This window comes from Phocoena phocoena, chromosome 8 (assembly GCF_963924675.1).
Source record: "Phocoena phocoena chromosome 8, mPhoPho1.1, whole genome shotgun sequence".
NCBI classification, from domain to species: Eukaryota; Metazoa; Chordata; class Mammalia; order Artiodactyla; family Phocoenidae; genus Phocoena; species Phocoena phocoena.
Window position 1 is genome coordinate 44,183,844 of NC_089226.1, and position 25,360 is coordinate 44,209,203.

The 25,360-nt window shown below is 37.8% G+C and overlaps 1 protein-coding gene across 2 annotated transcripts in view; it reads left to right on the forward strand.

Moving 5' to 3' along the window:
* The first annotated feature begins 20,038 nt into the window (after positions 1 to 20,038).
* The window catches only part of NOX4 (NADPH oxidase 4), a 146,026-nt gene continuing 140,704 nt past the window's right edge, over positions 20,039 to 25,360 (forward strand). The window contains exons 1-2 of one of the 2 annotated variants that reach the window (XM_065883297.1): positions 20,039 to 20,198; positions 22,545 to 22,640. In XM_065883297.1, coding sequence (XP_065739369.1) covers positions 20,142 to 20,198; positions 22,545 to 22,640 — 153 coding nt within the window. In that variant the 5' untranslated portion in view covers positions 20,039 to 20,141. The remainder of the gene's footprint in view (positions 20,199 to 22,544; positions 22,641 to 25,360) is intronic. The other variant, XM_065883298.1, reaches the window with a different exon arrangement.

Genomic DNA, 25,360 nt, shown 5'->3' on the forward strand with positions numbered 1-25,360 from the left:
GTAAAGTAGCAGGATACAAAATTAATGCACAGAAATCTCTGGCATTCCTAGACACTAATGATGAAAAATCTGAAAGAGAAATTAAAGAAACACTCCCATTTACCACTGCAACAAAAAGAATAAAATACTTAGGAATAAACCTACCTAAGGAGACAAAAAACCTGTATGCAGAAAACTATAAGACACTGATGAAAGAAATTAAAAATGATACAAACAGATGGAGAGAGATACCATGTTCTTGGATTGGAAGAATCAATATTGTGAAAATGACTGTACTACCCAAAGCAATCTATAGATTCAATGCAATCCCTATGAAACTACCAATGGCATTTTTCACAGAACTAGAACCCAAAATTTCACAATTTGTATGGAAACACAAAAGACCCCAAATAGCCAAAGCAATCTTGAGAAAGAAAAACAGAGCTGGAGCAATCGGCTCCCAGACCTCAGACTATACTACAAAGCTAGAGTAATCAACACAGTACGGCACTGGCACAAAAACAGAAATGTAGATCAATGGAACAGGATAGAAAGCCCAGAGATAAACCCATGCACATAAGGTCACCTTATTTTTGATAAAGAATGCAAGAATATACAATGGAGAAAAGACTGCCTCTTCAATAAGTGCTGCTGGGAAAACTGGACAGCTACATGTAAAGGAATGAAATTAGAACACTCCCTAACACCATACACAAAAATAAAGTCAAAATGGATTAAAGACCTACATGTAACATCAGACACTATAAAACTCTTAGAGGAAAATATAGGCAGAACACTCTATGACATAAGTCACAGCAAGATCCTTTTTGACCCACTTCCTAGAGAAATGGAAATAAAAGCAAAAATAAACAAATGGGACCTAATGAAATTTAAAAGCTTTTACCCAGCAAAGGGAACCATAAACAGGACAAAAGGACAACCCTCAGAGTGGGAGAAAATATTTGCAAATGAAGCAACTGGCAAAGGATTGATCTCCAAAATTTACAAGCAGCTCATGCAGCTCAATATCAAAACAACAAACAACCCAACCCAAAAATGGGCAGAAGACTTAAACAGACATTTCTCCAAAGAAGATACACAGATTGCCAACAAATGCATGAAATGATGCTCCACATCACTAATCATTAGAGAAATGCAAATCAAAACTACAATGAGATATCACCTCACACTGGTCAGAATGGCCATCATCAAAAAATCTAGAAACAATAAATGCTGGAGAGGGTGTGGAGAAAAGGGAACCCTCTTGCACTGTTGGTGGGAATGTAAATTGATACAGCCACTATGGAGAAGAGTATGGAGGTTGCTTAAAAATCTAAAAGTAGAACTACCATACGACCCAGAAATCTCACTACTGGGCATATGCACTGAGAAAACCATAATTCAAAAAGAGTCATGTACCACAATGTTCATTACAGCTCTATTTACAATAGCCAGGACATGGAAGCAACCTAAGTGTCCATTGACAGATGAATGGATAAATAAGATGTGACACATATATACAGTAGAATATTACTCAGCAATAAAAAGATATGAAATTGATTTATTTGTAGTGAGGTGGATGGATCTAGAGTCTGTCATATTGAGTGTAGTAAGTCAGAAAGAGAAAAACTAATACCGTATGCTAACACACATATATGGAATCTAAAAAAAAAATACAAGTGGTTCTTAAGAACCTATGGGCAGGACAGGAATAAAATATAGATGTAGAGAATGAACTTGAGGATACGGGGAAGGGGACGGGTAAGCTGGACGAAGTGAGAGAGTTGCATGGACTTATATACACTACCAAATGTAAAATAGATAGCTAGTGGGAAGAAGTTGCATAGCACAGCGAAATCAGCTCAGTGCTTTGTGACCACCTAGAGAGGTGGGATAGGAGGGTGGGAGGGAGACACAAGAGGGAGGAGATTTGAGGATATATGTATATGTATAGCTGATTCACTCTGTTATAAAGCAGAAACTAATACACCATTGTAAAGCAATTATACTCCAATAAAAATGTTTAAAAATTTTTACCATCTTATATGGGCATGGTTCATGTGCCTCAAAACAAATACAATAGTAACATCACAGATCACCATAACCAAAAAAAAAGAATAATAATGAAAAAAGTTTGATGTGTAGTAGTATTTCATTGATGTTTTACATATGTTATAAACTTCACACTACATTTTTCATATTTTTGTTCAAAGTATCCATTTATATTTTAAGGAGTTTTAAATAATATGAAAAATTTTTTATACTTACCCACAGAGTTCTCATTTCCATTGTTTATTATTCTTTGGTATAGACATATTTCCAACTGGTATCATTTTTCTTCTGCCTGAAGGCCTCCAGTAACATTTACTGTAGCGTGGGTCTGATAGTGATAAATTCTTTCAGCTTTTGTGTATCTGAGTAAGTATCTATTTCACCTTTATTTATGAAAGGTATATTTGCTTGGTATAGTCTAGCATGCCTGGGTATTTTATATTAAATGCTAGACATTTTATTTTACCTTATTTGATGCTGGACAGTTTTATATTCCTAAATATATTCTTGAGGATTTTTTCAAGGTCACAATTAAATTACATGGAAATAGTAATCCTTTTGTAGATTGATTTTGTCTTGTTCTGTGGAGCAACATGGTGTTTAATCTAAGGCTAATCCACAACTGATCCTTCTGTGTACTCTACTCAAAATCCTGTGTATTACATATTTTCCAGGCTGATTTTTGGGAAGAGGCACTATTCCTGGCTCTGTTTGACCAGTGGATATCGTTCCCTTTTATCTTTTTGTAGTTCTTTTCCCATTCTCTTGTGGTTTCTTTACATGCATATACTGATGAGTACTCGATGGTGGCCTCTGAAGATTTCTGTAACTCTCTATTTGTGCACCTTCTCTTCTATGTGAAACCCCTTGGTCTCCCAGACTCTCAGTTTCATCCTGTCATTTCAAGAAGTCTCTTGGGCTCCATCTGTATCCTCACTCCCCACACCTCAACCTAGAAACTTTCTGAAGGGAATGGCTGAGGCAATCATAAGATTGACCTTGCATTGTTTCCCACTTTTAGGGATCACTACCCTTCATCACCTCGTGTCCAATATCTTGAAAGCATTGTCTCATATATTTTATCTGGTTTTTCAGTTGACTCAGCAGGAAAGCTAATTCTATTCCTTGTTTCACCATTTTGGCTGGAAGCAAAAGTCCAGTGAATTGTATTTTAATATTTTTATGCTAATTACAAATGGTGACCCTATTTGTAGTACTGATAATCAGTCAAGTTTTTGTTGCACTAGTAAGTTATCCAGTTTCAAGATCCCGCTGCTTTCCTAACTTGACACTTCCATCAAATAACACAACATGCTCCCTCTCTTCCCTGAACATTCCCTCCAGCTGTCTCCTCAGTAGGTGAACTCTAGCCATATTAACATGCTAACCCTGAGACCTCTCCCATGCTACCCTCTCTTTCTGGAATATCCTGAATCAAAATCTTCACCTAAATAAATTCTACTTAGTCTCAGCTTAAATATCAGGTTTTTAGAGAGGCCTTTCCTGACACCTGCTTCCCATTATTCCCATACTATTCTTGATCAAGCATTTTCATTTTTATGATCTATGCCATTTCTAATTTTATTTGTTTACTCATTTAACAGTTATCTGTCTCATTTGAGTTTAGTCTTTGTCTACCCAGTGGTTTTTGTTTGTCTTCCCCCCTTGTGGTCCCAGTTCTCTTAAGGTACTTTATATCTAGCAGGGAAGACAAACATTGACAATTCTAACCTAAAAAGCACCATGAAGGGAAAAATTAAAGCGAGACAGGAGTTTATAATGAGGGAACTTCATCTTCCTGTGTTAGGCTTTTCTGAGAGAGTAGTAGTTAATCTAAAAGACCTAAAAGATGAGTAACAGCTAGTAAAGAGTGACTGAAGAAAGGAAGAAAGAATTTCTATACTTAGCCTGTGGAAAAGAGGCTTGTGGAAGCAAGCTGGGCGTAGAAGGAAAGGTGATATGCAATATTTCTACCTTGTTATGTTTGAACTCTTGCCATGTCAAAGAGAAATTAATCATAGTCTCTATTGTTCTGAAGTTCAGAGATAAGACAAGGGAATTAAGATGATAATTAAAGTCGGGATTTTGACACAATATCAGTAAGATCTTTCTAACATCTGGAAATGTCCAAACCAACTGTCTTTAAAATGTAATAAATTCTCTGAAATTTGAGGTGCTCAAAGATTGTATGATCATTGTTTAAAGGTATACATAAGCATAGCTTTGCAGTAGTTCCAAATGTAGTATTCTAATCACAAGTACCCTGAAATACAATTTATGCTGGGACTCAGACTAGCAGTTGAATTTATTAATTCATTTATTTGACAATTATAACAAATACCTCCTAGACCCCATCCTTAAACCTGTAATCTAGGAAGTATCAGTCCAGATATAATGGCAAGACTTCACATTCAATATTCCTCGTTTGAGCACTGTTCTGAAACATCATTGTGTTGCTCAGGGTGGCTAGTATAAAGCTTTCCTTGAATGGAAGGACAGTTTATAAATGAATGTTAGATTTAACTATCTCTCCCATGCCTGTTCTTTTGTCTGGAACTTTTCCTTAGAACTCCTTTTACCTTACTAACTAGTACTTACCCTGTAAGACTCAGCTCACATGTCCCGTCCTTCAGAAAGTATTCATTGAACAACTGTCAATACTCCTAGCAAATACTTTAGTGTTTCCTCCTCCTTGGTCACTGCTGTTCCAGGACAAATGGTCATCCTGGGCAGGATGATTTGGCATCACTTCAAAATAAGCTCTAATTTTTTGTTAAACTTTTGTTTAAGGCTAGGAGAGACTGAGTACTTCATGAGGCAAGAGTAAAGACAGAAGATGCTTCTCTTATCCAGTGGTGTCCTTTTCCATTTCATTGCCACCCTTACTATGTCCACCAACTGGTCAGTTACACTGATCAAAACTGCTCTAAGTAGAAAAACTAATTCTGTAATCCTCTGACCACAACCTCCATTATTTTGGAGATTAGCTTCCTAATTATTTATATTACATCTCTTCTGCTATCCAGAATTCTACAGTATCCAGTTAATTGTCCTATTTTTTCTTTATTCATCAGCCTCCTCTTGTTCACTTATATACATGACATACATTCTTTAGTCCCCTGTTTCAAGCACTTTTGCCATCTCTAGATTTCCTTGCCCCTTTGCCCAGAAAAAAACATCACACTTGAGTTAATACAATTCTCTCCCTGGGTTAATGGCTCCATGTTCCTGAAATTCATTTAAGTACAACTGCAAAATGAAGCAGAGAGGTTGTTTTATGATTCAAGACTACCTATTTTAACTGTCTCAACAGGGACTGGCAGTATTCCTGTGTTTCTCTCATTAGCTGTCCTTCCTACTTTCTAAAACTACTATTTTAAACCTTCTCTATTCTCTTCAAACCTCTGATCTTTTGCCTCACTTCCAGCAGGTAAAAAATTTTCTATTTTGCAGAAAACAATGGAAGCCATCATAGGGAGACCACTTCAACTTCCTTTTTCCAACTTTATAAATCTTCCTGTGTCTTTACCATCTTTTCCTCCTTCCCTTCTGTTAAAGGATGTATCCTTTCTCCAATTAAACTCTACCTGTGTTATGGATCTCATACTCTTCTATCTTTTTAGAAACACTTCCTATCAACTAGCTTCTTAATTTCTTCTTTTTTTTTTTGTACCACCTACCTTATATTGGATCCTTACATTACCATTTAAACATATCCTGCCATCATTAAAAAAAAACAAAAATCCCTGAAAATTTATCACCCCTTTCAGCTACTGTCCAAATCTCTTTTCAGCACTTTATAGCTAATTATCTGAAAAGGTACCCATCTCCATTTCTTATCTTCAATTAATTTCTCAGTTCATTCACTTTTGTTTTCTACTACCCAACCCAGACTACTCCTCTGAGCACTCCAATGACCCCTGTGTCAATTATATTAGTAGGTACTTTCAGTCCTCACTTTATTTGACTTTTCTGCAGCTCTTCATATAAGTGATTGTACACTATTTCTAGAAATACCATCTTACTTTGGCTTCTTGACACTAAGTGATTCTATCCCACCTGTACCCCCACCAACCTCTGCTACTTCTCTTATCACTTCTCCATTTCCTTGGTTTTTCTTCCTCTTTTCTATGAGTCTTTTATGTTAAATATCCTCAGTGCTCTATCCTGGGCTTTTTCCCATTCCCTCCTTCTCTCTTCTCCTCTCTTTTCTTGTTCTACCTTGAAAACTTAATCCACTCTCAGCATTTTAAATACCATATGTGTTATATGGAATTAAAAAAAAAAAAAAGGTTCTGACGAACCTAGGAGCAGGACAGGAATAAAGACGCAGACAGAGAATGGACTTGAGGACACAGGGAGGGGGAAGGGTAAGCTGGGACGAAGTGAGAGACTAGCACTGACATATATACATTACCAAATGTAAAGTAGATAGCTGGTGGGAAGCAGCTGCATCACACAGGGAGATCAGCTCGGTGCTTTGTGACCACCTAGAGGGGTGGAATAGGGAGGGTGGGAGGGATACTCAAGAGGGAGGGGATGTGGGGATATATGTATACATATAGCTGATTCACTTTGTTACACAGCAGAGACTAACACAACATTGTAAGGCAGTTATACTCCAATAAAGATGTTAAAAAATAAATAAATTAATTAATGAATACCATATGTGTGTTAACTGCTCACTTTATAATACATAAAACAATATATATTATATACCCCAAAAATGTCTATTAATATTTAGACCTCTGTATCCAAATGCTATTCAACATTTTCTTTACGTACTGCATAGGCAGCACAGACTCATTATTCCAAATTGAAATCCTAATTCCTCCCTTCTCCACAGTGATCATTTCTCTTGTGTAATCTAGTTTAGTATAGGTTATCCACATCTGCTGGCTGCTGAAGGCTGAGAATACGGTATGACCTTTGAAATCTCATGCTTCTTCAATACCAGTATCCAAATTAATCACAATTTTGGTAGTTCCTAGCTTCTAAATATATCAAAAATCTATTCATTTATTTCCACGTAAACTATAAAACCCCTGTTAAATTCACCATCATCTCTCACTTATCTGCTACAGTGGCCTCTGATCTGGTCTTCTCATATCCACAATTGCCACTTCCAGTATTCTTCAATGATAGAGTAATATTTTAAAAGCAAATCTGATCAGATTGCATCCTTACTTAAAATCCTTCTATCTCTTTCTGTATGTCTTTGTAGAGTCCAAAATTCATACTGTGCTTATCTTTAAGGCTCCAAGTGACCTGACCTTGCCTCCAACTCCAACCTTATTTTGTACCACTTTGTTCTCACTCTGCTCCAGCAACACTGGTTTACTTTCAGCAGCTTAATTGGATGGAGAACTCTCTTCCATCACAGGGAATTTGCTCATGCTACTTCCTCTGTCTGGACTTCCCCTCTGATCCCCCTCCTTTTTGCCTGGCTATTATCCTTCAGGTATCAGCTTAAATACTTCTTAATCAGAGAAGATTCCCTAGCACTCTAGACTACAGTAAATTTGTTTATTTTATATCTTATAGTATTGTCTACCTTTCTCGGTAGAACTTCCCACAAATGCAATTAATTATTTAGTGTTATAATTATGTGTATATTTTTCTATCCACTTCACTGTAAGTTCCAGAAGGATAGAGATCATGTCTGTCTTAGTCCTTTATCTTCAGCTTTGGTATAACGTGGTATCTAACACAAAATATATTAATGTATTTCGGAGGAGTTTTTAACGTTACAGGATAGACTGGGAAATTTATAGAATCAAAAAACTCTAAAACCAGAAAATACCTTAGTAATCATCTAGCCCATCCTGCTAATCTTATATATTAAGAATATAAAGCTTGGAAAGGTTAAATTACTCATCCAAAGCCTTCTAACTATAAATTCACTGCTCTGTCCAGAATATAAGACAGCCTTCCTAACATAACATTTTCAGTTTCACAATCTGATTTTTTTACTTACTGAGGAAAACAGTACAACATCTAATACTAATGAGCTTGAAGGAGGAAATACAATTTGGTAATAATCAAAGAAATGAGCATCACTTTTCCTTCTACTGTGTTGAATATTATGGCCCAGTTATATTATTCCAGTGTTCTCCACACATATTTCTTATTTATATTCTGTTAGAGACCATATTAATGAGTGTTGTCACTCAGATAATTATCACAAATTGAATTGGCTGCTTTTCTTATTTGAATTAAGTCTGTGTGGGAGAGATTATTTGAGGACTTATTTCTGTGTGACCTCATAATATTTTGGAATACTGCAGTGTAGTATGGAATTTGCCACTGAAAATTTGACTGTGTGTCTACAAAAATATAAAAAGGAAGTTTTAAATCTTCTGCTAACAAAGCACATCTCCACAATTACCAAATGCTTAGCCTACTGTTGTTGTTTCTGAATTTGCTGTTAAAATAAATGATTAGAATTTTATAGGACAGATAAATAAGGATCAGGGCATTTTTCATTTAGATAGGACAGACAACATGAGTAATATAATTCAATTCAAATCTAGCACAGGGTTAGACACTAGGGAAACAAGTTCAATTAACAGGTAAAGGAGGCAGAATTAACATTCGTTTAAAAAGCTGTTTGAATCATACAACCATTCTTACTTTGCTATTGTCATTATGTGAATTATTTAATTAATAAATGAAAGCAATGTGTGTTATCATGTCAGGAAATAGGATAAATATTAGGAATATGAAGATTAAGATGCAGTCCCTTACTTATCAATAAATTAAGATGTAATAGAAACATTTAGAATGTTAATATGGCTGTGTTTCTCAATATCAAAAATATTCCTCCATTATCAATCCATATTTTTACAATCCAATTATAACACTTAGGCTATAGACTAAGCTACTGTAACAAAAATACAGTGAGTTCATCAAGGTGGTAATTTTTTTTTCTCTCTCATATAGGAGTCCATCCAATCTTGGTTAGCAAAGAGGTCATTCAGGGGCCAAGTCTCTCCTGTTGGGTTACTCAACTATCTCTTAGAGTATGGTCCTCATTCTCCTCGTAAAAGACAGTTCATAGTTCATCATCCATTTTGTTCTAGTTCTGAGAAAGGGGAAAGAGAGAGGAAATGAAAGGTAAGTGATTTCCTATTTAGTGAATGTGACTAGAGTTTTAACACATTACTTCTACGAACATCAAGTTGTCCAAAACTTAGTCACATGCTCTCTCCTACCTCAAAGGTAAGCTGGGAAATGCAGTCTCTTGCTGGACAGTTCAATGTTTGGATAAAAGCCTGGAGGTTCTGTTATTAAGTGGAATAGGGGAGAATGAATATCCATGGACACTTAGCAGTCTCTGTCTCAATTTTCTCTTTTAGTCACCCAGGTATCTATGCACCCTCATCTTTCCTCACAAATATACTCAAACCTTCTACAAGGGAGCCCATCTAAAATCCTATCCAGTAACTGCAAGCAACTGAAAATCCACAACCATAAATAGTCTTTTGTATCAGGTTCTGGAAGTGGCTCCCTTTAATCTGATAACCCATCAACTAAACACAACTCATATGTCTTCTCTAACTCTGATATACAATGATAGAACAGAAGCAGGATAACTGAATTTAATACACCCCAGTTGTGATACCCTGAGAAGGATCACAACATCACTTGTGGAAATTCCAGTCAAGAACACACACGAAGGAATATTGTTCAGCCATAAAAAAGAATGAAATTCTGACATGTACTACAAAGTGGATGAACATTGCTAAGGTTGAATTATGCTAAGTGATGTTATGAATGAATTATGCTAAGTGAAATAAGCCAGACACAAAAGGACAATTATTGTATGAGTCCACTTATATGAGGTACTTAGAATAGTCAAATTCAGAGAGAAAGGAAGTAGAATGGTTGTTACCAGGTTCTGAGGAGAGGGGAATAGAGAGGTATTGTTTAGCAGGTACAGAATTTCAGTTCAGGAAGATAAAAACGTTCAGGGGATGGATGGTGGTAATGTTTGCACGACAATGTGAAGGTACTTAATGCCACTGAATTGTACACTTAAGAATGGTTAAAATGGTACATTTGTGTTATATATATTTTACCACAATGAATTTTTTAATTAAAAAAGGAAGAAAGAAAACCATCCTTTCAGAAATGTATAAAATGGAAAGCTCACAGTAGTTTTTGTCTGTAGCAGATGTTAAATTATCCTGGGCAGGAACTGCAAAAGCTTCTTGCAAGTGGAGTAGGTTCCTTGGTTAATTCATCTGCCAGCCCTGAAGTGTCTCCCCTGTTCATTGGCCCCTGAAGCTTTGCTTTTGTGTGTGGTGGGGAGGTTTTTCCCTGTCCACTATCTATATCAGAAAGCAGCAAGAAAGAGTGTGCTCCACTTAGGGCAGCTCTAGGAGACTGAGTATTGCATTAGAAATTTAATAATCATAGGCTCTTGTACACCAGGCTTGTGGTTTCTTTGGTAATGAAATTCCCTCAAAACCTTAGTAGAGAAATGAAAACACTAACTCAAAAAGATATCTGCACCCTCATATTCATAGCAGCATTATTTACAACAGCCAAGACATGGAAGCAACCTAAGTGTTAATTGACAGATGAATAAATGAAGAAGTTGTGGTATATAGATACAATGAAATATTATTCAGTCATGAAAAAGCAAGGAAATCCTGCCATTTGACATAACATGGATGGATCTTGATGGTGTTATGCTAAGTGAAGCAAGTCAGAGAGAGAAAAACAAATACTGTATGTGATCTCATTTATACATGAAATCTAAACAAAACCAAAACACGCACAAAAAACAAGCTCGTAGAAAACTCATAGGTGGGGGGGGGGGTGGCAGTGAGGATGAAGAGTGCTCATTGGCTGAAGGTGGTCAAAAGTTACAAACTCCCTGTTAGAAGATAAATCAGTACCAGGGATATAAGTATGACATGATAAATATTATTAACTCTGCTGTATGTTATATATGAAAGTTGCCAAGAGAGTAAATCCTGAGTTCTCATCACACACACACAAATTTCTTTTGCTTTTTCTTTTTATTGTATCTATATGAGGTGACGGGTGCTAATAAACTTATTTTAGTAATCATTTCAAAATATACAATAGTAAAGCCATTATGCTATACACCTTAAACTTATACAGTGATGGATGTCAATTATATCTCAGTAAAACTGGAAAAACACAAGAAAAATGTTAGTTAGGTTTTTTGTTTCTAGACAGTTCCATGTAGAATAGCCACACTCGAAGACGTCTGCTGGATAAATTTCTGTAGAGCCTATAGACACTATTTAAAAATTTTATTGTCTCCTTTGCTCTGCTCAGCTCTCTTTCCCTTAACTTAATGTCAGCCACCCTAATGCCATCTGAAACTAAAGTCTTGGCAAGTTGGTTGGGAAGCTAATACTCTTAAACTTATCTTTGCCCTGTGGCTGGCTCTAATGAAAATGTTATGTCATGCTCTTTGAGGAATAGAAGCAGTTGACTTTTCCAACCCTGTAGGGTCCCAAATTAATGGCATTTTAATTCATTAAAGTGCAGGTCAAGGGTAGAAAGACTCTCCATTAGTAGAGCTATATTCTCTTTCATCTCAATTTGCAAATGGGCCATTTCTTGTCTAACTTTATCACATGTCTCTTGTAGCACTTTGCTAAAAATTCCAAGCAGCAGCCAACATGCACCAAAAATCTGATATCCTTTTAGCCTATTCCTCTAGAGCTACAAGCTTGGTAGTAATGTGGTCTGTTTCCAAGTTAGCTTGTATTTTCTAATGGCATTACAAAGGGCACTTCTTTCTAGCCTGGATATCTCTTCACCTACTACACAACTTGCTAAACTAATGCCACATATTTTGATTTTTATAACGATGGTGTCCCACTTCCAGGAGCCAATTTCTATAAAAATAGTGTACAAGCCAAGCAGATGTAACCTAAACTATGGTGTGTCAGAATTTTATTTCTTTCTCTCACAACAATCAAGAAGCAAGCTATATAGGCAGGCAGCTATGACTCACCTACAAGGTAATCAAGATTCTTAATATCTTATTTCTTCGTTATCGTTCAAAGTGTTATCCTTACCTTCATTATTTGAAGTGTATTTCCAGCTGTAGGAAAGGGGAAAAAAGAAAGTGGAGTGAAAGCAATTTCCTTTGTGATAGGGATGTACACATTCCTTCTGCTCACCTCACATTTGCAGAAACATAGTACCTACTACTGACTGCAAGAGAGGCTAGACATGTAATTGCTAGCTGGGTGGGTTTGATCCAACTGAAAATCAGGGTTGTTTATTATGAAAATGAAGATGAGGAGAATAGTGGAAGATTTGCCAATGCTGCCACTCCAATGAAATCCATTGATACGGAAATATTTGGGTAGCAAGTAATTGCGTCACAGTTCAGTAATTGAACATATGTAAATAACTGAGCATATGTAAATCTGAACTAAGGACTATGAAAGACCAGTGGAGGCATAGTGCTGTCTTCAGGGGGAATCTGATTCAAAAGAGGCTCCAGATAAAGAACTGATAGAACTTGGAGAAAAAGGGAAAAAGGAATTAAGGATGTAAACCTTTCCTCTTCACCAAAAGTTCCAGTTGTAGAACATGAATCTGGCACCCCAAGATGTCAGATCATTATGCTTTTTAACATTTGATCCCATACAATATTTTCCCAAGCTATTGATTACTTCTAATCAGCTAGGCTATACATAATTGCATATGGACATAGAGACATTTAAGTTGCTTTGTCAGTATAAGCAAGAGTGAGTCACTAGGTGAGCATGAGAATAAGAACAAGAAATGCTTTTGAAATTTCCAGCCTCAGATATTTGGAGAGTAGGAAAAGAGTTTGTCTGAAGGTTAAATTACACGGAAAGTTGTTGAGGAGGAAGAAAGGACAAAAGTCATTTTGTTTTTCTTTCATGTTCCTGAACTTGTTTTCCATCAAGTCTAACATAAAATCTTTGCTACTGTCAACTGAAAAAAAAATGCACAACCTAAAAGTTGGGAATTATGTTTTATTCAGCGGATTTTCTGAGGAATTAAGCCCAGAAGACAGCCTCTCAGATCACTCTGAGGGACTGCTCCAAAGAGGTAAGGGAGGAGTCGGGATATATAGGAGTTCACACACACAAAAAACCCCAGGTAGTTGAACATCAAAAGACTACTGCTAATTAAAGAAAACCAGGCATCTCAAGTTAATGAACGTAGTGCTTTTCTCTGTATGGGAAGATGCAAGAGTTGGGCTTATTGAAATCATTACTTTGATATGCACCCCTAACTATCTAGGGACGGTATCCTTCTTTTCTCCATCCTAAATCCCCTCAGGGTGCACAGTGGCTACTGGCTTGATGGCCGCCACATCCTTTGTTTACTGAAATGGCAGACAACACTTTTCATCCACACTATACTCTGGGCAAATAGAATAAAATTTTGTGAGTACTGATTTTCCATTTGGAAAATAACCTAAACTGTTACTGCATGCTAGATTTTCATTCACTGATTCATTCACTAAATATATTTTGAGCTCTTACCATACACCAGGATTTAGGTAATGAAGAAAAATTTCCTCTTTTCACAGTGCTCACAGTTTTAGTTGGAGAAACAACCTAGAAAATACATCAACAAATTCAGCCTGATAGCTACCCTGAGAGAGGGCTACACACAGTGGACACAGGTTCACAAAGAAGAGGTTCCTGATCCCACTGGGAAGAATCCATGTGAGCCTCTAAGAAGGAAGGATTCTCATCTTGAGTCTGGAGACTAGGTGAGTATCACTAGGTCTGGTATGCCAGGAAGCAAGAATAGCATGCACACATGGATGAGACTGTGAGTAAAGAGGATATATTTGGGGAAGAGAAAGAATTAGAGAAGTATGAAATCCCATGTCACTGTACAAAGGAAAATAGTGTGTAAAGATTATTGGAAGAGAAGTTGGGAAATCTATTCTCCTCCGGGCTTTCATTTCTTTCCCTCAAAATAATTACTGAGAACCTACTCATGTTTCAAGCCCAGGGAAATAAGAATGAGTAAAACAGAAATGTACCTGCCTTTGGGGAGTTCACATTTTATGAGAGAAATAGACATTAATCAAATAAACTCATGAAAAAATATATGAATACAGGCTATCAGGCTGTGCAATGGCCCAGGGGTAGGGGTTGATGGGGGAGGCTGGTGAGCTCAAAGGGCTGAGAAAAGGGTTTCAATCTCCTCTCTAACAAATTAAAAGGAAGTTATGATGCTCTCCAAAGCCTTTCCTGTTCTGATGTTTTTTATGACTCTAAAACTCATATTATTTAACATGGATTGCAATAGTTACGGCTTAAGATTTTTATGATATGTTTAGAAAGTGAAGTGAGATTAGGAAAGAAGTCCAATCTTATTTCCTTAGCATTTCAAAGCTGTTTGAGGGTGCTACCAGAAACATGCAAGCAGGTGTTAAGATAATTTTTTTTGGCCTCCTGGGACACTTCTATTTAAAACTTTAAGAACAATCAAATAACGCAAACATCCAGGAATTATTCTGTTAATGGCTGCATTCAGGAAATGCCACACAATAAAAAGACAAATAATATAAATAATAGACAAGCCCGTCCTTTGAGAATGTGTACTGTCTTAGCAGCACATTGGTAAATTCCTACACACCTCAGATTATTGGGGGGAGTTGCCAACCATGGCTCCATTTGGGGTCTAAAGTTTTACAGCTCAGAATGCAGGGAAATTCTAGTTCAACAATGGCTCCATGGTGTAGAGGAGGAGCATGGGTATTGGCTTCTGGGAATCTACTACTTAATGCCTCTGAGACCTTGGGCGAATTTGTTACTGTCCATGTGCTTCAAATTCCTCGTGTATAAAATTAGGAGGAAGGCAAGAATGGGCCTACCTATCTTACAGAATAGATCTGAGGATAAAATAATGAAAAATAATCAGAGAGGGCAGAGAGAGAGGGGAGAGGAAAGGTAATGAGTTTCTGTAGAAGCTGAAGGTAATCAGTATTTCTTACAGTTATTTTTGTGTTAAAAGTAAATTTTCTTTAATGAGCACAGCAATGGTATTTTTGTTTATTTGTTTGTTTTTCATTTAAAACATTGTCCTTACTAGCAGTAAAATTTGCATAGTCTGTGTTGGTTTCCGTTTAGTTTTTGCTTTTTGAAAGTTTATTTGTCTATGATATTCAGAAGTTTGGAAAAGGGTTCTATGTAGGGCAACTCCGAACCAAAGTTCATTATCATTCAATTTTATTCAACAAACTTTTATTGAGCCTCTTCAGTCTGGCATTCTTAAATTGCCTTCACATTAGCAAGCCTTATTTTCTAACAAAGTATCTGATCCTTGAGGGCTTCAGCTTCTTCAGTATTTCTCAGGGAATTGACCCAGCTGTGTGAGTGCATGGTAGACATTCCTAAAGGCCTGAATCAGAAGATGGTCTACACTTGTTTTTGTGTAGAAATGACAATGAGTCACTGTCTGGAACTTGTCCCCAGGCTTGTGAATGTTAAGCCTTTGGGCCATTTCTTGCTGGTTCCCTGGAGGCCCTTCTTCCTTGCCAAGGGTCCCAGGGATAAAGTGTAGCGTCCTTTTCTCTTTAGTATGGCTGTCAGTTATTCACAACTTTAGGATTCTTTTGCCCACTTTACCAGTTATGCTGCATACTGGGACAGAGTTTTCCTACTTTCTTCTTTTCTGTTTGTAAGAAAAACACACAGGCTCTTTTCCATTTTTGAGTTTAATTCTAATAACTCCTGATAATCAGATATGGGATAACCAAAATACCAAACTCAGTCTAAGTCACAAAGGTTAAGAAAGCTTGCTGAGTTCTACCTGGCATGATTCCTGGTCTATAATTTTTGACTTCTTGACAGAAAAGCTTAGTAAAAGTTTCAACTTTTATGTCTTAAGGTGAATTTCCTCAAAAATCCTTCTCTCAGGCTGGGAAATCAGGGAAAGAAAATTAACATCAATCAAGTAACTTTAGGTACTTAGAGTAGTCTGAATAATGACCACCCAGATATATCACATCTTAATCCCATGAACCTGTAAATAATACTTCTTATATAAGGCAAAAAGAGTTTTGCAGGTATAATTAAGGCCCTTGATGTAGGGTGATTATCTTAGTCTATCTGTTGAGCCCTAAATACAATCACAGGAGTCCTTTAAGAGAGAGGCAGAGGGTAATTTGACATACACACAATGGAAGAGGCGAGGCCACATGATCACTGAGGCAGAGAGCGGAGGGATGCAGCCATAAATCAAGGTACGCCAGCATCCAGCAGAATTGCGAAGAGGCAAGGAACAGATTCTCCCCAAGACTCTCTGAAGGGTTTGGGGCCCTGTCAACACCTTGATTTTGACCCAATCGCCTGACTTGGGATTTCTGACCTCCAGAACTGTGAGAGAATAAATTTCTGTTGCTCAAATCCACCAAATTTGTGATAGTTACCCCAACCCCAGGAAGCTAATATAGGTACTCACTTGTCCTAGCTGCATATCCTGTGACTAGTGGTATAGGTGACACCCATAGCAAGAGTTCCTGCCCCGTTGGTTCTTTTCTGGTAGTTAATTATCGAGCTAAGCAGAAACTTTTCTTACATTATTGGAAAGTTACATTTGAGAAACTGGAGTTTGAGAGAGGCACAAAAAGAAGGATAATATACTTAACTATTATTCATTCATATATCAAACATTCTGAAGTTCCTACTATGTAACAATCTTTGTCCAAAGTCCTGGAATAAAAATTAAATAAGACAAGATCCCTGTCCTTGAGGAGGTCAGTTGATGAGGGGAATTAGACAAACACACTCACATGCATACAACTAAAATAATATGTGGAAAATGGAGTAATGATCATGTGTTTGGAGTATTATAAACACATTGAAGAATGCAGACTACAGGATGAGTCTGTGTGAGCATAGAGGTGAGGTGGGCTAGGGAAAGCTTCATGGCAAAGGTGTGCCTCTGAACTGATACATAAAGAAGCCGACTAATGAAGCAGACCAAAGGGGGAAACTTTTATCAGTTTTTCCCCATGGATTTCATATTTTGAGGCACACTGTCTACCAAAAAACAAAGCTTCTGTATTTAGTAAGTAATAAATAATAGATCAAGAACATCTCAAACTGCCAAACAGAGTTTATAATCAGTGTAGGATGATCATTACTATTTTAACATTATTTCAGCCAAGAGCAAAGGTATTTGTCATTTGATTTTTTCCTGTGAAGTTTTTTCCTGGTAAAAGTGTGATTTTTATTCTTGCTGTTGTTGCTATGATCTTTGGAATACTGATACAGCTACAGGATTCTCTCTTCATTCCTTTCAAGGACAGCCTTCCTTATCTTGGGAAAGACGGTATCTACTTGCACTAAACCGTCGGGCCTAGAGAAAATTATATTGAAAAGAACCTCAGTAATGAGAGTTCCTGCACAACATGGCAATAGCTCTGTCCCCTGGGGATAGCTTGCAGTACTGTATCCTTGTAAGGCAACATAAACAGTTAGGACCTAGTCCCCTTTTACAGAGCTCCTATAAAATAATAGTGATAAATATAATAATCAATGTTTGTATAGCATTCTATCATGGTACAAAAGAGTTCAGAAAAGGATCTGATTATGGGTTTTTTTGAACTATAAGCAAAAGCCTGTTTTGTCATCTCAGACAGATTTCTCTTCTCTTTTATTGTTTTTCATCTTTATTGCGATGTTCGTATTCTTCCAGTTAACATAATGTTTTTCCAGCTTTGTTGAGATATAATTGACATGCAACATTGTCTAAGTTTAAAGTGTACGTCATGTTGATTTGATCCATTTATATATGGGGAAATAAGTATCATCCAAGCTTTAGCTAACACCTCTAACACCTCACATAGCTACCATTTGTGTGGTGTGTGTGTGTGTGTAGAGAATATTTAAGATCTATTCACTAAGCTACTTTCAAGTATATAATACAATATGGTTAACTATAATCACCATGCTGTGTATTAGATCTCCCCAAACTATCCATCTTATAATTGGAAGTTTGTACCTTTTAACCAACGTCTGCCCATTCTCCCCACCTGCTCAGGCAAGTTTCTTAATCTCTTTTAGCTTCGGTTTCCTCAACTCTGGAGTAAGGGTACTGACATCCACATGTAGAGCTGTTATGAGAATGAAGTGAGATTTTGTATATGAAGTACCCAGGACAGTGGCTGACACAGTAAGTACATAGTAAGAGCTGGATCCATTATTTTTGTCTATTTTTTTTTTTTGGAAGTAGTTAAACTTAAAAAAAAAATTGTCTTTTATTCTACTGTTCTTCAGTTGCTTCCCTCCTCTCAACTCATGAGAAGAACCAGACCATTGTGCCAGAATCTCCCCACCTCCCATCGATTGAAATTGTGGTTGGAGGATGGTTTCTTAGGGGGGGAATTTGAGGAATACCAGCATGTCCCAGAATTTGACCTGCCTCCAGTGGTGACACCCCTGGGTACTCCCTGTGCTCTTTTTCTTGTCCTCAGGTATCACATGGTCAATAAGAACAGGGTGTTATTCATAAATAATACAATCCCTAGCCCCAGAAAGATCTGAGGCAGTTTTCATGTTTAGATCATGCATGAAACAGGAAAGTCGTATGTCAAAGTGATGGCAGGACTCTTAGAGCACTTTGTGAATTCTAACTGGGATTTGATACTGATTTATTCGTGTTTTGAACTGGGGGTTGCAGTCATTAATCAGTTCACGGAATTAATTGAGATAAGTACACTGCATGTAGTAAAGGAAGTATGATTTTTATGAAATTATACATTATATATTATAATTTAATATAATTATATATCATAGCACGTGTTGTAAAATGTATTTCACTAAAATAAAAAAGAGCTTGAAAGCCATGAGATTAGGCTATTAGTGGTTTACTTTTTCTGCCACTTATTAGTTGCTAGAGTTGAGAAAGTTCCTGATTTAACAAACATTTATTCAACACTTACTTTGCGTTGGACATTCTTTCATATGCATGATTTTTTGTTTTTTCCCTAATACTGATATGTTGCAGTGTAGGCTAGGTAGCCTGTGAACATTCCACACTTTAATCACCCTTCACCGGGCCTCTGGTACAAGTTTGAGAGGATTCTTATTACTTAACAGACTCTGATACTAGGTAGTAAAACACACATTTCTAAATAGAGTGAATCTGAGCTTCCCTAGAGCCCCTGAGAATTACGTCAGTTTTAACCATTAACTCCCTGGACTCTTTATTTTTTTTATTATTATTTTTTCCTAAAATAATGGGTTTATAAGATGTAATTCACATACCATAAAATTCACGTTTAAAGTGTACAATTTAGTGGTTTATAGTACATTCACAAAGTTGTGCAATCATTACCACTGTCTAATTCTCCGCAGGGCTCTTTATTCAGAAGTTTTTTTAAAAGCTTTGCATCGGTGTTAGGGATGGGGGGTAGGAAGGGGGAGGCAGAGGGAGGCTTTAGGTAAGGGTTGTGACGGGGGCGTTTGCTTGGGGGTGGGATGAGTTGCTGAGGATGGGCGGGAGAAGGGGAACGCTAGTACACAAAAGACAATTTCCGGCTCAAATTTCCTTACCAAGGCTCTCTGAGAGGAACCTTTGGGGGTGGGGGGAACGACCAGTCCAAAAGGACTAGGTGTGTGTGTCCAAGGGGGCAGCGAGGGTGTCCACTCTATGTCTGAGTACCAGTCTCCACATCTTGGTGGGTCTTTCGGAGCGGGGCAGGCCGGGCTGAGGCTGCTGGGGGACGCCTCCTAGATCCTAGCCCAGGACATCCTGCACTGCGGCAGCCACAGCAACAGGCTCGCCCCCACACAAAGGGGCCGGCTCGGCGGGGCGGACTCGCGCAGCCGGGGAGCGCGCGCTCGGCGCAGGGGGTCCTGGCGGCCGGAGGGCGCATCGCAGACCCCGCGAGGGCCGAGTCCGCGGCGCTCGGGAGACCCGGCACCGGGGCGCATACCCCGCCCGGCCTGGCGCGGCGCCGGCGCCGGGCTTCCATTCAGTCTTTGACCCTCCGTCCCCACCCCGCCCCCCCCCCGCAGGCCGCACGCACCACTGTAACCGCTGCCCCGGCGGCCGCCGCTGCTTGTCGGGCTGGCGGGCGGAGAGCGCGGCGCGGCGGGGCCGGCGGCATGGCTGTGTCCTGGAGGAGCTGGCTGGCCAACGAAGGGGTTAAACACCTCTGCCTGGTAGGATGGCGGGCGAGGCTCTCCCGGCGTTTTGTCTCTGGGACAGCGATTTTGATTCATTCTCTGAGCGAACGCGGGTGGGGAGCTGGAAGTTTTGCCTCTAACGCAAACATTCTCAACTAACAAAAACTTTCTGCCGGGAATACCTGGAGATAATCATCCGCTTCCTCCCTTCCTCCAAGTGCTGGGCAAATTTCCTACACTTTTGATAGGAGAGCGGATGTGGAGGAAGGGAGAAGAGATCGCTGTTAGTGAGCACAGCTTCTTCCTTAACCATTTAAACATCTCTCCCCCCCGCCCCCCGCCTTTTGCTGTTTTTCCAGATTGCTTCTGTTGGTTTTATTTTATACAGCAAAGTCCTATTTTTCATTATCTATTGTTCATACAATTGATATTTTTGAAGTTTAACAACATGCAACGCCCGGGACGTGGTGATGTCGCTCATTTCTTAGTCTCATTTTGTCCTGCAAGGGGATAACTGCGATCTTTAGGAGACCTGTTTGCATCCCAGATGCTTAATCTCAGGTGTGCAGGGGCTGAGTGAGGTCAGATAGGTTTTCCTCTGAGTGGTTTTCAGCTTGCTGGTCAATTGAGAATGCTCTCCAAAGCCTTTCCTATTCTGATGTTTTTTATGACTTTAAAACTCATATTATTTAACATGGATTGCAATAGTAATGGCTTAAGATTTTTAATATATGTTTAGAAAGTGAGTCTGGGAAAGACCATTTACGGCCTTTAGGAATGTCTACCATGCACTCACACAGCTGGGTCAATTCCCTGAGAAATACTGAAGAAGCTGAAGCCCTCAAGGATCAGATACTTTGTTGGAAAATAAGTCTTGCTAATGTGAAGGCAATTTAAGAATGCCAGACTGAAGAGGCTCAATAAGTTTGTTGAATAAAATTGAATGATAATGAACTTTGGTTCGGAGTTGCCCTACATAGAACCCTTTTCCAAACTTCTGAATATCATAGACAAATAAACTTTCAAAAAGCAAAAACTAAACGGAAACCAACACAGACTATGCAAATTTTACTGCTAGTAAGGACAATGTTTTAAATGAAAAACAAACAAATAAACAAAAATACCATTGCTGTGCTCATTAAAGAAAATTTACTTTTAACACAAAAATAACTGTAAGAAATACTGATTACCTTCAGCTTCTACAGAAACTCATTACCTTTCCTCTCCCCTCTCTCTCTGCCCTCTCTGATTATTTTTCATTATTTTATCCTCAGATCTATTCTGTAAGATAGGTAGGCCCATTCTTGCCTTCCTCCTAATTTTATACACGAGGAATTTGAAGCACATGGACAGTAACAAATTCGCCCAAGGTCTCAGAGGCATTAAGTAGTAGATTCCCAGAAGCCAATACCCATGCTCCTCCTCTACACCATGGAGCCATTGTTGAACTAGAATTTCCCTGCATTCTGAGCTGTAAAACTTTAGACCCCAAATGGAGCCATGGTTGGCAACTCCCCCCAATAATCTGAGGTGTGTAGGAATTTACCAATGTGCTGCTAAGACAGTACACATTCTCAAAGGACGGGCTTGTCTATTATTTATATTATTTGTCTTTTTATTGTGTGGCATTTCCTGAATGCAGCCATTAACAGAATAATTCCTGGATGTTTGCGTTATTTGATTGTTCTTAAAGTTTTAAATAGAAGTGTCCCAGGAGGCCAAAAAAAATTATCTTAACACCTGCTTGCATGTTTCTGGTAGCACCCTCAAACAGCTTTGAAATGCTAAGGAAATAAGATTGGACTTCTTTCCTAATCTCACTTCACTTTCTAAACATATCATAAAAATCTTAAGCCGTAACTATTGCAATCCATGTTAAATAATATGAGTTTTAGAGTCATAAAAAACATCAGAACAGGAAAGGCTTTGGAGAGCATCATAACTTCCTTTTAATTTGTTAGAGAGGAGATTGAAGCCCTTTTCTCAGCCTTTTGAGCTCACCAGCCTCCCCCATCAACCCCTACCCCTGGGCCATTGCACAGCCTGATAGCCTGTATTTATATATTTTTTCATGAGTTTATTTGATTAATGTCTATTTCTCTCATAAAATGTGAACTCCCCAAAGGCAGGTACATTTCTGTTTTACTCATTCTTATTTCCCTGGGCTTGAAACATGAGTAGGTTCTCAGTAATTATTTTGAGGGAAAGAAATGAAAGCCCGGAAGAGAATAAATTTCCCAACTTCTCTTCCAATAATACTTTGTTGCAATGACTAATTGAGGTTCCATTGAAAGTACTGTGTCCAATGAATGTACTTGGGGTGTCCATTCATCAGGTAATGTTTATTTTTAATTTTTTTCTCTCACCCTTCGTATGATTTAGCTTATCTGGCTGTCCCTGAATGTCCTGCTTTTCTGGAAAACCTTCCTGCTGTATAACCAAGGGCCAGAGTATCACTACCTCCACCAGATGTTGGGGGTAAGTGGGACTTGGTTGACCTGTGGAATGGCTTTAATGTGGGCAGAGGATGCTACAAAGCTTGGTCAGTTTTTACATTCATTAAAGAAACACCAGGAGGGTTGTTCATTTCAGAAACATTTGTTACTGTCTAAAGTGGTCAAGTTTTCATGATTTATCATTTATACCGGTCCAAGTTAAAACGACTGACTCTTTTAAGAGCCAAAGATAGTATCTTCTAAAGTGAACTGTTGGGCTAGTAGTATCTGAGAAAAGTGCTACTCCTTGCCAGCTGCAAAGAGTCCTGAGGTCTCCTTCACTTGGAGGACCAACCCATGACAGGATTTTAGTTTTTACTAAATCAAGACTTCAGCCCGCCCATCAACTTACAGAGAATTTCTGCACTGTTTCCTTTTACTGTCAGTTCTCACAAAGTATGTGTCTAAGGCGGTTATTCACTTCTGGGCATTTCTCAGCGGCTTGCCCTAGGTTAACGGCTGCTTATGGTCCCAGTGCTCTGGTCTAATAGGAGAACGATATTGTGCAAAACTTTGCTCTGATTTATCTCAGGTCAATATTTTTCTTTTCTCCATTCCATGATGTTTCTGTTCTTATTCTTCCTCTCCTTCCCTTCCTACTTGTCTCCTGAACAAAAGGCAGTGGCACTGAGGACATCTTACTTTGTACAATACAAGGAGACAGCTTTTTCTAAGCAAAAGCAAAAAATATAAAACATATTGAAAAATCTTAGGGCATCTGAAAAAAGCAGATTTTGTCATTCCTTTTCACTGGGGAAGAAAATACATTCTAAATAGGAGATGCATTTTTTTTTCATGGTTTAATGACTATTTAAAATTCTGATTAGTTCAGATGAATTTAGTGGAGCCAGCCTTCCATTTCCTGCTTTACAGTTACAGATCTCATTTATCTTTAAACCTCAGCTCCTATAGTAGTGCTTGGCACATATTAAGATTGCAATAAATTGAGGCTGAATTAATTGATGTATATTTCATTTTATACAGTAAGGTACTATCTTCAATATCTGTTGTTCACACAGTTGATATTTTTAAAGTTTAACAACTGTTTTTTTAAAGAATTTTTTTTAGAGCTGTTTAAAGTTCACAGTAAAATTGAGGGGAAGGCACAGAGATTTCCCATATGTTCTCCTATCCCCACACATGCATAACCTCTCCCATTATCAACCTTCCACACCAGAGTGATACATTTGTTACAATTTGATGACCTACATTGACACATCATAATCACCCAACATCTGTATTTTCAACTGATGGATTGATAAACATAGTCTCAAAGATTAAACTCATTTTATTGCAGATTCCTAAATCTGAATGTTTCTTTCTTTTGTCCAACCAACCTGACATCCAGCCATCCAGAAAACTGTCATGAAACCTTTACTTTTCAAATGGGCACATAGAGAGTAACACCTCCCCTTTGCCCTCAGGTTGCTTACTGTCTAATGGAAACTCCAACAACTAATTCAATAAACAAGTTAAGAAAAAATTTTCTCTAAGGAACACAGGAAGGTTTACTGGCCTATCATGTTACTTTGTTTCCTAAACATTCCCCCTTAGGTATAAATTAGCAAACATGAGGTTTTTCAGTGGGAGCTATATCTGACCTATTATATAACTTATGAACAACTTGGAGAAAACTCTTGAGAGTTACGATGGTAAAATTTGCCTTTAAAAAATGGTAAATCTTGATCAGGACGTAGTTGTAATAATATAAAATCTAAGCCTAGACAACTTGGAATGTCATAATTGAACTTCGGATTTCAGCTCTATGACATTGTATAAGCTAAAATGATAACTTATTTAAAAATTAATTATGTTGGAAACCAACAAGTTAATTTTTTATGAGTTTGGATGCTGTGTAACAGCTTCAAATTTATTTTGGTGACAAGTCAGATATGAAGAATACACACACACACACATATATAACCCAACTAATTAAAAAATATATGTTTCACCTCTCTCTACCTCATCCCACTTCAGTGGTTTTGTTTGAATAATATGACAGGCTAGTGAGGTTCAATGGTGAGGCCTACAGAATAGCTGGCACATAGTAGGGGCTCAATAAATATTAATCAGTTGAATGAAGACAAAAATGATAAAAGGACTCAGTGGAAGACTATGAGTAAAAAATGCAAGAGGCAGACTGAAGGAGAGAAAGGTCGTTGTAAATTAGTTTTCATGGAAACATAAGAATGACCATAGTGAGTTGACCCATCAAGTCAGGAGTCAACATTTTATGAAAAGTCATAGTGGAAAGGAATAGCTTTTCTTCTTGGCATCATGGCGAAGGAAGAAAGATGACTTACAAAGTCTCACTTTTCAGTAATCACCTATCTGAATTTTCTAGTCATTAATTTATCTACACCATTTGGAATAGATATCATCTGTACTTTTACTGAAAAAGGAACTCTATCTATAGTTTGACTCTTGTTTAATGAAGGAGTATTTAATTTTATTTGTCCTTGGCTTATCTTTTCTAATCTTTTGATGATTGTGGCATTGTTGCATAGTATAAGAATTTGCAGGCATTTTTCAAATTGCAAAGAAATACAGTATAACGATGAGATATAATTAATTTTAAAATAAATATTGCAGGCTCCCATGTTTTACATGTTTAATAACTATATATTATGAACTTAATGCCTTAGAGCAGTTTTTTAGAGCCTACCAAGCACCCACAAGAACATGGTCCCACCATGATAGAAC